General features: G+C 37.6%; 1 protein-coding gene across 1 annotated transcript in view; it reads left to right on the top strand.

Moving 5' to 3' along the window:
- LOC128270536 (WD repeat and FYVE domain-containing protein 3) overlaps positions 1 to 8742 on the top strand; it is a 30292-nt gene extending 21550 nt beyond the window's left edge. The window contains 13 exon segments of the mRNA XM_053007944.1: positions 34 to 124; positions 431 to 1958; positions 2044 to 2142; positions 2214 to 2410; positions 3328 to 3631; positions 4277 to 4906; positions 5000 to 5103; positions 5312 to 5562; positions 5645 to 6129; positions 6215 to 6406; positions 6870 to 6987; positions 7089 to 7226; positions 7409 to 8742. Of these exon segments, the coding sequence (XP_052863904.1) occupies positions 34 to 124; positions 431 to 1958; positions 2044 to 2142; positions 2214 to 2410; positions 3328 to 3631; positions 4277 to 4906; positions 5000 to 5103; positions 5312 to 5562; positions 5645 to 6129; positions 6215 to 6406; positions 6870 to 6987; positions 7089 to 7226; positions 7409 to 7557 (4286 nt within the window). The 3' untranslated portion in view covers positions 7558 to 8742.
- Positions 8743 to 13700: the final 4958 nt, after the last annotated feature.

Raw genomic sequence — 13700 nt, 5'->3', positions numbered from 1 at the left:
AAACATGGCTTCAATCCTATTCGGTTGACATAGTAAAACTACTAGTGTCGTTATACAGACATTTGCCCGATTTCGCATCAATCGCTATGAGCCCGGATGTGATAGCTTCGCTCATATGTACATTGTATGATCCTTCTTTTTCCATCAAACCAACGTTTTCGCCTACATCTTCATCGACATCTTTTTTAGTTGTGGAAAAAGAAACAATTATTTCAGATGGCGAGCAGTTACTTTCGAATGAAAACCCAACGTCGTCAAAATCTTTACAAGATAGTCCAGAGGATGGCCCATGTTTAAAGGAAATCAGAGAGCTAACGATGGATTTTTTGTTAGCACTAGTGGTGGACTCCTTGCCACTTGAAAATACTTCAAATATTCCATCAGTAATAGACTCAATATTTGAGTTGTGTTCTTCCTACAATAACCTTAGTGAGGAACAACGAAAGCACTATTTATCTGAAATCATCCATTTGCTAATTCCACGCTTGCTGTCATGCAACGTATTTGAACCACCGCCCGTACTCAGCATAACGCTGAATACAGTTCAAAGTGGACACGTGTTAGACAACGTGTTTTATATAACAGGAAGAATAGTTGACAAACTATGGCAACGTATGCTTGACTTGGATGGACGCGAAGTTTTCGATTACTGCATAGGAATGATACTTCAAACTAAGCAATGTGCCTCCATTCCTGCTCTGAACAGAGTAGGAAGCACTAGTAGTATCTACAGCATTGGATCACTAGAACCATTGTATCGCTCACTGAATCGTTGCATATTGTATCTATTAGCATATCCTGCAGACCCTAAGGATAATACGTCATTAGCGGAAGTACTTCAGCTATTAATTACCAACCGTTTACTGGTTTTCGGTGCATGCAATCACGATCCTGATTTCATTGGGTGCCTCACCTACTGCTTGTTACAGCTACATGAAGATGAGATAGGGGTAGACAATGGTACACAACGCATTGCTCTTGAAGCACCAATAACACATGCAACTGGAAGTACCTCAATTTGGTATATGGACGATTTGCTCAATAAGTGCGACACAAGCGATAACGCCAAAGAAGTGGATCTACCATCAAGAGAACAGACTTCGGATCTACAATCGGTACTGACAATGTTATCGTTTCGAGTATGGGAAGAATTATACATATGCAAGAAACCGGTAATTGAAGAAATATTCAAAGTGACACTTATTCAACCGGCACGAAATGCAAGAGCACCGGATATGAAGCGTACGAAACAACAAGTTTTTGAAATGGCGTTGAAACATTGGCTAGCATATGTGGCAGTGGAACGACGCACGATTTCTCGAACTCATTGTGACGGCCCAAATAACATTCAATCAAAGATACAAAAAGTTACTGGTGGCTTAACACGTCTTACAAGTCGTGCCAAGTTAAAGAAAGACAGCAATCAAAAACGCTTGCGTCCCGATGACTTGGGTGATGTTTTGATTGAAAAGCTAAACTCTGTTAAGCTCACTTTAGTGCGAGAGTACTGGGACTTCCGATTAACGCAACATAATTATACTTGTGCGCATACAAAACGCTACGTTTATGAAGACTGGTTACAAACAGAAGGGGAACTTATTCGAGAACGTGCCATTTGGGGACCAGAGTGTAGTGATAATTTAACAAAGTGGGTTCTGGATAATACAGAAGGCCCTTACCGGATGCGCAAAAAAATGCTTAAAAATGAGCTATTTCACATCCATTACCCTCCGCGAGACGCATTGCAAACAAACGTTAGTAGTGATCACCAACAGCAACGACAACTGAAATTTCGCGTTGCTATCAGCCATGACAGCGCAAAATACGCTGATGTTATGCGGCAGTATCATTGCATGTTTTCTGAGCACTTTGAGTATGAAGTGAAGTCACCAAAGCCAGGAAGTGACGTCACCAAAAATAATTTGGAATTTCCAAAATCTCCACGGTAAGAGAACTCGGTGATAATATTACAATCCAGATTATATAGCGAATCAATGAAAATTATATAGTTAATCAATCATTGTTTATGTGTACAGGGATGAGAAAGATCTAGAAGGCGATTGCTTAGAAAACGAAGAAGGCCTTTGTTCATCATTACCAGACAATCAAGCTTTGTTACGGCTTTTAGAAGAGAATGAAAAGGTAACGCTTTTGTTTGATATTAAATCGATTTTAGTTACTTATGCAATCAATATATTTCTCCATTTTTGAAGGTTTCGCACATCTTCCGATCAGCGCGCATACAGGGTTTGGATACATTCGAGGGGCTATTTTTAATCGGTAGGCAATGCTGTTACATTGTTGATGGGTTCACATTACTACGTAATCGTGAAATAAGAGATATTGACTCCTTACCTAAGGAGAGTTATGAACCAATCATACCATGTACTGCTCCAGCTGAAGCTCAAACGTAATGTATAATTGATTACTTCTGTACAAATCATTTTAATCTAATTTTGTATGATACATTTTAAAATTTTTTAAAAATAATATCCTTTTTAGTTGTATTTCTAAAACCTTTTTCTAGCCTATTTCAAACCTTACATTTCTAGCCTATTTCAAACTCTACGTTTACATTTTTGATGTAAACATTGATGATTTTTTACATTGATGCTATTATGTTTTGCCATATAAACACTGGCGTTCTTACGGATTAATTAGAAAGCTTATCATGCTGCATGAAACAATTTACAAAAATATAGAGATATTTATTATATATAAATTATAGTAATACTATATAAATTAAAATATTTTTTTTTTGTTATTACAACCGACAGAGCCGTATTGAACCACTCAAACTTTTGTACTCATATTGATGCACTGTCAGTGTTCGAACTTACGCATTGAAACCCATGCAGCGCAGATGAATGACGCAGAAGGAGATCTAGAAAAGTTTTGTTTAGTATTTCATTTGTGTCAAAGACTTTCAATTTGCTCGTAGGGTCTTGGACCGTGTTTTCGTCAAAATTTTGACTTTGAGCCAAAATCTCAGCTTGAACTAGTTGATTTAATACCTTATTTTACAGATATGGTTCCTTGTAATTACTTTGTTGAAATCGTTTTGAGTAGATTAAAACGAAAAATATGTAACTATGATTGGAACAATTAGTTGCCGTATTGTACTGCTTTAGACGAGACTTGCGTTGGATACAATCAAAGAAATTTTGATTAATAACAATATGTCACAAATCATACCAATGTCAACAAATTATTTTAAAATACAATTTTTTATACCCCTTAGAATGATATATCTTTAAATATTTTTTGTCATATTTTGACTGAAAATTCTTCGCCTAATTCTAAAAATTCTTTTTAATGATTTTTCAGGTTTCGTAATATACGCCGTTGTTCAAAAATATTGTACGAGGATATCCGTGAGATACAAAAGCGACGATACCTGTTACAGCCAATTGCACTGGAAATGTTTTGCTGTGATGGACAAAATTATTTAATAAGTTTTCCGTGTAAGGTACGCAACAAAGTTTTCCAAAAATTAACATCGATGGCTACACAAATCGCCGACAAAGCACATCTATCGGTAGCAGGGCAGAAACGCGCCGCAAATGTAGAACAATATACAGGATTGCTAAGTAGTCTAATTGGAGAAGTTTCTGTAACACAGCGATGGGTGGTGAGTAAACGATTGTAATAACATTAAGCGAAAGGAATTTTTAAATGCGTTATCATAATTTTAAAATTTATGGCTGCACGTTATGTATGGAAAGCATGATACGAAAGTTCGCAAATTGTTTTTCTTCACAATACATTCAAAACGCACGACGTGCGGGTTTTCCGAGCCCCAAATACGACAATTCTTCTTATTAACATAATTATTATTATAATTATTATTCCGCCGAGGTGGAAAAGAGCTTTTCGTACATGAGTATGTAAAATTTCGTACAGTTTGAGTTGAAGACTGACCACTTTGGAAATTAGTTTTTAATATTCCCCAATTTTCTGCATCATCCCAATTCTGCCTAATGAGGAGAACCAGATGGACACGTAGAGCCATCTATTACACATTTCGTTTTCATAGTTTTAGATCTTTTAGTTTTTCGGCGAAATAGAATAAATCGCTCTAGGGTCGCGATGCTTTACTGCATCAAAAAGATAAACATTATAAAAAATGAAAGGGAAATCAATGGTTTTACTAGTACTTGTTTTTAAAAAAATGGATTTTTTAAATGGATTTCAATGGTTTCAATTTAAAAAAAATCCTTTTTTAAAGTGTATCCATCTAGAGAGTAATTAAAATTATCATATCTTTTCTTTACAGCAAGGAGAAATTTCAAACTTTCAGTATCTAATGCATTTGAATTCTCTGGCTGGGCGTTCGTATAATGACCTTATGCAATACCCAGTTTTTCCGTGGATATTGTCGAACTACGATTCGGATACTTTAAACCTGAACGATGAAAACAATTTTCGTGATTTAACAAAACCAATGGGAGCACAATCTCAAGAACGTCTCGAACAGTTCCAAAAACGATTCAAAGATTGGGATGATCCTCTAGGCGAGACACCACCCTACCACTATGGTACGCATTACAGTTCGGCCATGATTGTTTGCGCATATCTGGTTCGGTTAGAACCGTTTGCCCAACATTTTCTACGGCTGCAAGGCGGACATTTTGATCTGGCTGATCGAATGTTCCACAGTATCAAGGAAGCTTGGTACTCCGCATCAAAACAAAACATGGCGGACGTTAAGGAACTGATACCAGAGTTTTTTTATTTACCCGAGTTTTTAGAAAACTCTAATAGTTTTGACCTTGGTACAAAACAAAATGGCGAAGTGTTAAACGATGTAATACTGCCGCCATGGGCAAAAAACGACACGAGGGAGTTCATAAGAATGCATCGCGAAGCCCTTGAATGTGACTACGTCAGTCGTCAGCTTCATTTGGTAAGGTTCATTTCTAGGCCCATTATTTTGACACTTTTTTTGGTATAACACCTTCTTGAAAATTGTTACGATGTATTTATTTTTATGAACTAGTGGATCGACCTAATTTTCGGATACAAACAACAAGGCCCGGCATCGGTTGAAGCTGTGAATGTGTTTCATCATTTATTCTATGAAGGAAATGTGGACATATACAAGTAAGTTGTTTAAACATAGAATAAAATAATATGGGTATTTAAATAGTATGTGTCATGATGATACACCCTGTATTCTAAATCGCACCCCACAATAAAAATATGGTTGACACTTAGTGCAAAGCATGATAATAAAAAAGAAGCTATCACATATAAACAGTATATTTTATTAATATTATTATTATTATTATTATTAATGTATGTCTTTTAGCATCGACGACCCATTGAAGAAAAATGCTGCTATAGGATTCATAAATAATTTTGGGCAAATACCTAAACAGTTGTTCCGAAAAGCTCACCCTCCGAAAAGAATGGCTCAATTAAAATATGCGAATAAACTGGGTAACGTAAGCCCTCTCATACCGCCGTTGTCATCACTAGGAGGCATGACTGCTAATAATAGTGACAAATTTTTCTTCTACCACCTCAATGATCTAGCACCGAGTGCTCAACCTATTAAAGGTATGTGAAAATTGAATACCGATTTATTGTTATAGGCAAATTTTTTACAATCAAATTGTTTCTTTTCCATTTACCATGGCAGAAGTTTCAGGTCCTGTTGGTCAAATAGTTCAACAGGAGAGGTGCATATTGGCTGTCGAACAAAATAAAATGCTTATGCCGACTTCATATAATCAATACGTGGCATGGGGTTTCGCTGATCATTCGATACGCGTTGGTACTTACGATACCGATAGAGTAAGTTTTGTATGCGAAAACATCCACCAATGTGGCGAGGTACTTTCGTGTACATCTCCTGGAGCAAAACAGCTTATCCTAGGAGGAACCAGCTCGATTCTTTTGGTTTGCAGTTTTGATACGAAACGTAAAAAAATAATCCACAAGAAATCACTTTTTGGCCACACAGATGCAGTTACTGCACTGGCGTCAAGCACAGCCTACAATATTATTGTAAGCGGATCGCGCGATCGTTCTGCGATAATATGGGATCTTTGCCGTTTAAATTACGTTCGACAGCTGGTCGGGCATGCTGGAGTTGTTGGTGCAGTTAGCATAAATGAATTAACGGTAAGATTCTATAAATTCCTTTGAGCCATGAAGCTCATTTGTTTCGGATTTTTTGTCTACTTATGTTTCACGTTAATTCATGCAGGGAGACATTGCTACCTGTTCTGGTACTCGGTTATATATTTGGTCAATCAACGGAGTGCAGTTGGCCGTAGTTAATACTAGCACGGGAAGTTCCGACCGTATGCAGCAAATTCTATGTACAACATTTTCTACTACAAAAGAGTGGGATACCCACAACGTCATTATAACTGGATCTACTGACGGCGTAGTGAGGGTGAGTGACCTGGAAGTTAGTTGTTCCCTTCCCCATTCACTATTAGGGCTCTACCACATAACGCATCCTCTCAACCATATAATTCACCAAATAATGGCTTCGATTTTTTCGATGATTTCAATACCCATTGCGAAAGCTGTTGGTCAATTTTCAAGCAAACAAGTTACAAGCATATTAAAAACAAGCAAACAATTCTAACATAAACTTGAAATAATTGTATATTTACAATAAGAAAACGCTACGTTCTACTGTGGGCAAAAAGTAACGGGCATTTGATTAGATCTCAAGAAATCGTTTACTAACTTTTCCTACTCGCTTTTGTTTGATAACATGAAAGTAGAATTGGTCGAAGTGTGACAATCAACAGTATCTAGCTATACAAACCTACAGTGCATTTTAGAAAGCACGAATGAACTGCACCATAAAGTATAATAATATATTTACTTATCGTCTTATTTCGTAGATGTGGTCAATGGATTTTGTCGAAGATGCTAAAAGAACCAAAGAGAATAAGGATCATAATGTGACGAAGATAAAGCCAGGCGATGACTCTTCCAACACCACTCAGTATTCTGGCACAGGTTTGACCTTTAACGCTAAAAAATTAATCAAATGTTCCGTTTTAAAATCAATCAATTTCTTCTATGTCGTAAACTATTGTTTTTATCAATTTTACTTGAAGATAATAATCGATGGAATAGAAAGTTGCTGTTAAGGAAAGAATTAACAGCGCACACAGCATATGACCGAAAAAATAACAGTGAACCAGCCAGTGTTACAGCACTTGCAATATCGAAAGATCATCAATGTGTTTATATAGGTAAAAACATATTTACAGGAATACATTATGATACCACCAAGTTATTTAAACGTGCCACTGATTGCACTTGGAGTTTACCATACTTCGATTTAAATATTTTAGTGAGAACCACACAGCCTTAAATATAGGTACAAATCATTTCTATGTTTTTTTTCATTTTTCTTGCTTTTTTTCTGTTGCAGGTGATGCTAGAGGCCGCATTTTTGCTTGGACAGTAACCGAATCAGTGTTATCTCGCGGCGTGAACATGATGAGCGGCCGTCTTGGATCGACAAGCGAAGGCATGGGATCACTTTTGCATCAGTTTTCGATGGATCGCAATGCTGAATAACCAACACAATTTTTTGAAGCATTGCCTCAAAGAAACATGCACATTTTTGTTAAAACGAATGCAGATTATCAGACATACACATAGTTGTTGCCTTATAAGCCATCCCATTGTTAGTGTAATGTTTCCATATAACACTGGTTGAGCTAATCCATAGTAACAAGCAAATCTAATCCAAGTGAATCCATAGTAAATGTGAACATCGTACATATACATAAAGAAATTTTGTTGAAATATGTTGTTTTCGTTTTGTTAACGTATGTAGACGGAACACCAACCTATGTTTAGTGATGTTATTAATCAATTTAAATTGATAAACAAACTGATCATATTAATCTGATCAACTATGACTCGTTGACAAGTTTTCGTGGAGGTTGTGAATCAGCACCATTTAAAATAACCCTTTCAAACAGATTATTTATCGTACTCACTGCCGCAGTGATATCGTTTCTCCCTATAGATTTAGTCGCCGAATAGTGTCAGCGGTGGAAAAGATGCAGAAAAGGAGTAAAAGGTGGAAGTATAAAACATAATCAGGCGTAGTGTTTAAAGGATTAGCTCTCAAGAATGATTTTTCGTACAATGTCGCCGTACGTAGAGTATTCCCTTACCTTGTTAATCAAATACGAAAAAACGGGTTTCATTGAACTATGTCTGCATGCGACATGCTTTATCAAACCTTTCCATCCTTTTTTTCTCATTTTTTTTCACTATTTCCATAAGCCTGTAAGCTTTCGTTCCGTAATTGTAATTTTTTTAATGTTTAGTTTCAATGTAATGGAAAACTTATCGCTAGATGTTAATACAAGTGTCGTAACGTATTCTTAAATAATAAAAACAATAATAAAAGTGTTGTATATTGGTTATGTATTTGTCTATGTTTCACAGTCAACCGAGCTAGCAATATTAAAAAAATCAAATTGTGCAAATTATTGAAACACGTGTTAGCGTAACTAGTCAGTGCAGATTAAAACACTTCATAACACTAGATGACCAAAAATCAATGTTAAAATTCTGTGGGTGACCATTTTTTCTAAAATTAGACTAACTATGTTGTTCTTAAACAATTTTTTTAGCCAATTAAGACATATTGTAAATATCACATAGACAACTGTACGAAAGTGTTCATAGGTGCGTGAAATTTGAATATGTACATTATATGACAATACTTCTATGTAAACCGTGATAGTTGCCAATAAAGAGATAAAAGTTAAACTATGGAGCTATCAGGCACACAATCTCTTCCGTTTCGGTTTCCGAACTACTTCCATAGCCGGTTCAGACACCTTCTTAGGGGTCCAAGGGTAATGAAATTTACGACTAATGTACGGTTCAATTCTGAAAGGTAGGGAACAATTCAGCGACTGAGACCGTCCCCCTGGTCAGTTTCCTCCGACTTTCGCCGACAATATCCCACACGATCTGCGGCCAGTGCTCGAGAGGGATTGAAGTGCGTTCGATCGAAGTGTTGGATGTGTGGATGACGCATTTTCGCTACACTACACCTTTCCGTTGCACAACATAAAGCTGAGGTTACCTTGGGTAGTAATTTGTGGTCCGTTCAAGAGATGACAATTACGCTAGGCGTTCTGTTGGTTTGCTATCGAAAAGGAATAACTTGTCGTGATGATTGACAACAAGTGTCGCAAACGCGGCTAGCAAAGAATGTATCTAAAGTCGCTAACTCCGCTGTGGTGCAAGAGGAGTTACAAAATTTGTTTATTCTTCGTCAACTTTGTCCACTTTCGCACTCGTTTTCTCGTTCCTCTTCTTTCACTCATATTTCTCCTTCAACATCGTCCTCCCGATGATTTGGTCTCCTTTTTATTGCCCAATTCCTCGGTCGAAGTGACCATTGGAGCGGCGAGGATTTCGCGAGCGTCCCGAACGTAACGCAGTATGGCGCTCAGCTGGGCCGCTGAATCTAGAGCCGCGTTGCATTTGCAAGAACAAGCTTAGCGTCAGGAATCACGCTAAGCCAGCAAGGTAATGAAGGCACTGGAAGCTCTGGCTCTTGAATCTGTTATGATACGCAGGTTTGGGGATCTGAGCAGCAGTACAAACGGTTGTTGTCGTTTGTAGTCGGTTGTTGTTTGGCGTTTGTTTTCGTTAGGCGAGCTTTCATGAGGGGCAGAACTGTCGTCGCAGCGCAATTTGGGAAGCTTTAATCGAGTCCAGGTTTGCCGCAATACGAGTTACAGGTGCTTTCGGTACTGTTTTCTTTAGCAGCCGTAAGTATCCTAGTCGGGGAATACAGCCAGTGATACGTCAGCTGCGGCCTATGGCACCTGCAACAGCTAGTAGAGCGGAACTCTTTCGGCATCACTTGGCTGTGCTGAGCCAAATGCTTATGTAAGAGGCAAGGAATCAACGTGGTTACGAACGCGTGTCGACCCACACGAAGCAGCAATATATGATAGAACCAGAGTATTTTTATTCTCAGTAGACAAGGGCGCTTGCAGTTCTAGTCCATTTTTCGGTACGATGAAGCATCAAGGTAAGTGGTAGTTCCACATAGTTTTTGCGTGACCGCACTTTGATTATTCCCTTGCTACAATAATATCAATACTTACCAGGCAAGAAAAGACGAATGAAGTCCTGCGCTCAAAGTTTCTATAATACAGCAACATGTTGCAATAATATTTTGTCAACGTAGTGTTATTTAGTGATTTTGGGGTTGCTCCTAATCGACTGTAAAGTGTCCACGACCACGATCGCGCTCACTCCGGTAATTCCCTGCTTACTTCCGCACATGCGTTGCTCGTAGTCCAAACAAACCTGCGCAGGCCGAACATTGTGGCCGGACTCTTACTATCTGGTGAAAATGCTCCCGGAAGTAGTTCGATCAGTTTCGGGGCCATTCAGAATCTGGGTTACGAATCGGTTGATATCCTCATTTTTGCAGTGTAGCCAGCACGCGGAGATTCAAATTAAGCGGCACGTTCAACGTCCGTGAAGTGAACCACAATGTCGCAAATCGTGATCGAGACCACTTAGATTGGTAACCAAAACGGCCACCGTTTTGTGCTGGGCAACGGACAAGCGCAGTCCGTTCATCCACCGTTCTCCCACTTTGATCGACCGTCCACGGCCACTGACCACAAACCGCAAGGATCAAACTTTCCCTAAATCTGCTATTACCTTTTTTCTTCACGATAAGACGTATCCAAAAATTTTTCGACTTCTTAATTTTACAGCCCTAACAAACATTTTTTAAACAGCTTTTCTGCAGTTACCATGCTTCTTGCACGCTCCTTTCAAGTTATACGCAAACACGGAATACTTTAATTTAATTTAAATACATTTTCAATTAAAATTCAAATGGCCGAACTGCGTTTATAGATTATTGGCTGATTTTCTCCATGAAACAAATGAGTTCTGAAGCATGCTATGGCAACAAATTTCACAATTCTTCTCTATTGAATACTTTGGTTATTTTCAAACCCTGGCACTTTTCGTGTTTCCTTTTTTGTTGTAACACATTTTTAGGACTCTCGTTCTTGTTAAGTTCATCCACTTCTCCCCTTTCTTTGTTTTTCCATTTCCCCGTAATCTCCTTCCCACCACTTTTTGTGTCACATTTACTCTATCAAAACCAGTTATATCCTTTCTCCTCCTTTCTCAATACATTCTCTTTAAGATGATCAAGAGATCACACTAGCTCTCTCCGAGACATGTTGCTCCTACTACAAATGCGCTACATATTTCTTTTCTGTTCGATCCGTGGTCGATATCTAGAAACTCAGTACCTCTTTTCCCCTACTTTCTCAACTCTTTTCTTCCAGACTGTAGAGCATAAAAGAGAGAAAAAGCTTGCTCGCAAAGCTGTCACCTAGTGTTCTACATTTCTACTTCTGATATGGGTCATCGAGGGGAGCGAATCTCGGAGTTCAATGACCGACCACGTTGTCTCGATCGTTGCTTCGTCAATACTGGTACTCTGCTACTGCTGTTGTTGATGTCACGTTGTTGTTTATATGTACTTACCATCTCATCGATATATCTTTGCTCAACAGCTTCCTCGTTCCCATCAAATCAGTCGCTCGCCCTGGTTTACCCTGCCATTTGCAGATTACATATACGTGTTCCTGCATATTGCAAACAGTATTCTTTCAGTTCAGTTACATTTTCAGTTAGAAAAAATAGTTTCACATTTCGTGGACCCGATGTATTTTGAAAACCGGCTATTGTTTGTTCATCTAAGATTGCACAGTAATAATGTGTCACAACATTATGTTACACAATTGCCAGTTCCAAGAATCACAATATATCTCAGTGCTTCAAGTAATAATATCTAACATGTGAAAAAAAGCATGCTTGAGAAAATGAGATAATAATCTGGCATTATGATGTATTTAAAATCCTGGATTGAAAAGCATGCAACATAATACCGTTGCCAACTCGAAAAGCAGTGAAATAAAGACGTAAACAGTATATTGGCAGTATTTACTTGAGAATATTCAAACCATACATTGTTCGTGTACTGCTTTCTAATTTTCACTAGAGTGAAAGCGTTATAAGAATATCAAAGTAGAAAACATGAATGAAACTAATGTGTGAGTACTTTAATCGTTGGAATTTGGGACTTTTTTTAAATTGCGCATTTTCTCAAAAATGCAGTTTAGATACCACCTTAATGATAAAACGGACAAAATTGCGATAGTAAACTTTGAAAACAGAAATGAGAATAACACTGTGAATATTGTTTTAATATTCTGTAAATCCGAAGGTCGTCATACGATAGAACGCTTTGGGGTGATTGTAGATATCGGTCCATTAGAAATGTTCGCTTCTTTTCTTGTTCGTTAAGTTTTTATGTTCGTTTATGTTCGTTTTATTTATTCATTTCTGTTTAAACAAACGCATGACCAGTTGAAATTGGTAATACAACTATTCGTTACCAAAGTTGGAAAGCATAATTTTCATATGCCTCCATCACAAAAATTTTGCATTCATAAACATTTTTAAATTTTACGGTTAATATAACTCTATTAATTACTTCCTTGACGTCACATTAACAGGTGATCAATTAGCATGAGCAACATGAAAAAAAAAACTACTAACGAAACGTAATATCAGTATTACTGAAAGCCCAACACAGTGCCCAGATTTAGATTACTTGTGTCGGTGCCGAGTACAATAAAACATAATCCTGTATAATCGATTCAAAGCAATATGTGAAAATAAATTGTAGTAGACAACATTTTCATTTACGTGGCTCGTCTGTAGATCATCCGTCTCGCTATCCGATTAATCGGTGTCCATGATCGATGAGCCAAATCAAAAGAATAAATATCGCCGGGTATAAAAATGGCAATATGATCAAATGACATTTCCGTTCAAACAACATATAAAGTAATGATTCACAGCCACACATACTTGTTTCTTCGAGCAGTAGAGCGAAACAGCTAACTAATGAGCGTATAAACGAGCCAATGATTTAGCACTCGTATACCCGCCTGCACAAAGGTAAAAACCGGACCACGAAACGCGAAGCACAAAAATCGTCATATTGAGGTCCTTATTTGAATACTGACCAGCTGACTGGAGAAAGTCTGACCAGAAATTCGTGTGAGTTCATTAACCGGGTGTTACCTAAAGCAAAAGTCTGCACCGTTCCCGCTTGACGCGATAAAGCCCTAAGTCATATGGAGGACGGTCCCAACATATCCGCTCTTTAGTGTTGGTTACGTGTCAAATGTTTCAAAATAATAGAAATGTAAAAAATGCAAAAAATTTTGATATTTTAAGATCGATCGCTCCAAGATTGGCTGTTGTCTTTCGTACATGTTTATTATGTTTATCATGTTTAGCATGGTTCGGCAATTTCGTTTCCTAAGAAGGGATATATGCGGTTTATTCTTAAAAGTTTCAGGTATTTGTTTATTTTTGTTATTTCGCTGACTGATTCTGAAGCCAAAGTATTCTATTTCTATTAACGTTTTGTTTACTAACAAACGCTAATTTGCAAAGATGAAGGTGTAATGCAAACAAGTAGATCAAACGCATAGGAAATATTGTTAATCGCATGTTCTCATGAGCAAGCAATGTTTATTGGCCTTACAAAAGCCTTTCCAAATCTTTCCAAGTAGTCATTCATACCTTTTTATGATGCATTAGCAAAAATAAAAACAGTATGGCAATTC

This window comes from Anopheles cruzii, chromosome 3 (assembly GCF_943734635.1).
Source record: "Anopheles cruzii chromosome 3, idAnoCruzAS_RS32_06, whole genome shotgun sequence".
Lineage (NCBI taxonomy): Eukaryota > Metazoa > Arthropoda > Insecta > Diptera > Culicidae > Anopheles > Anopheles cruzii.
This window is presented reverse-complemented; position numbering and strand designations above follow the sequence as displayed.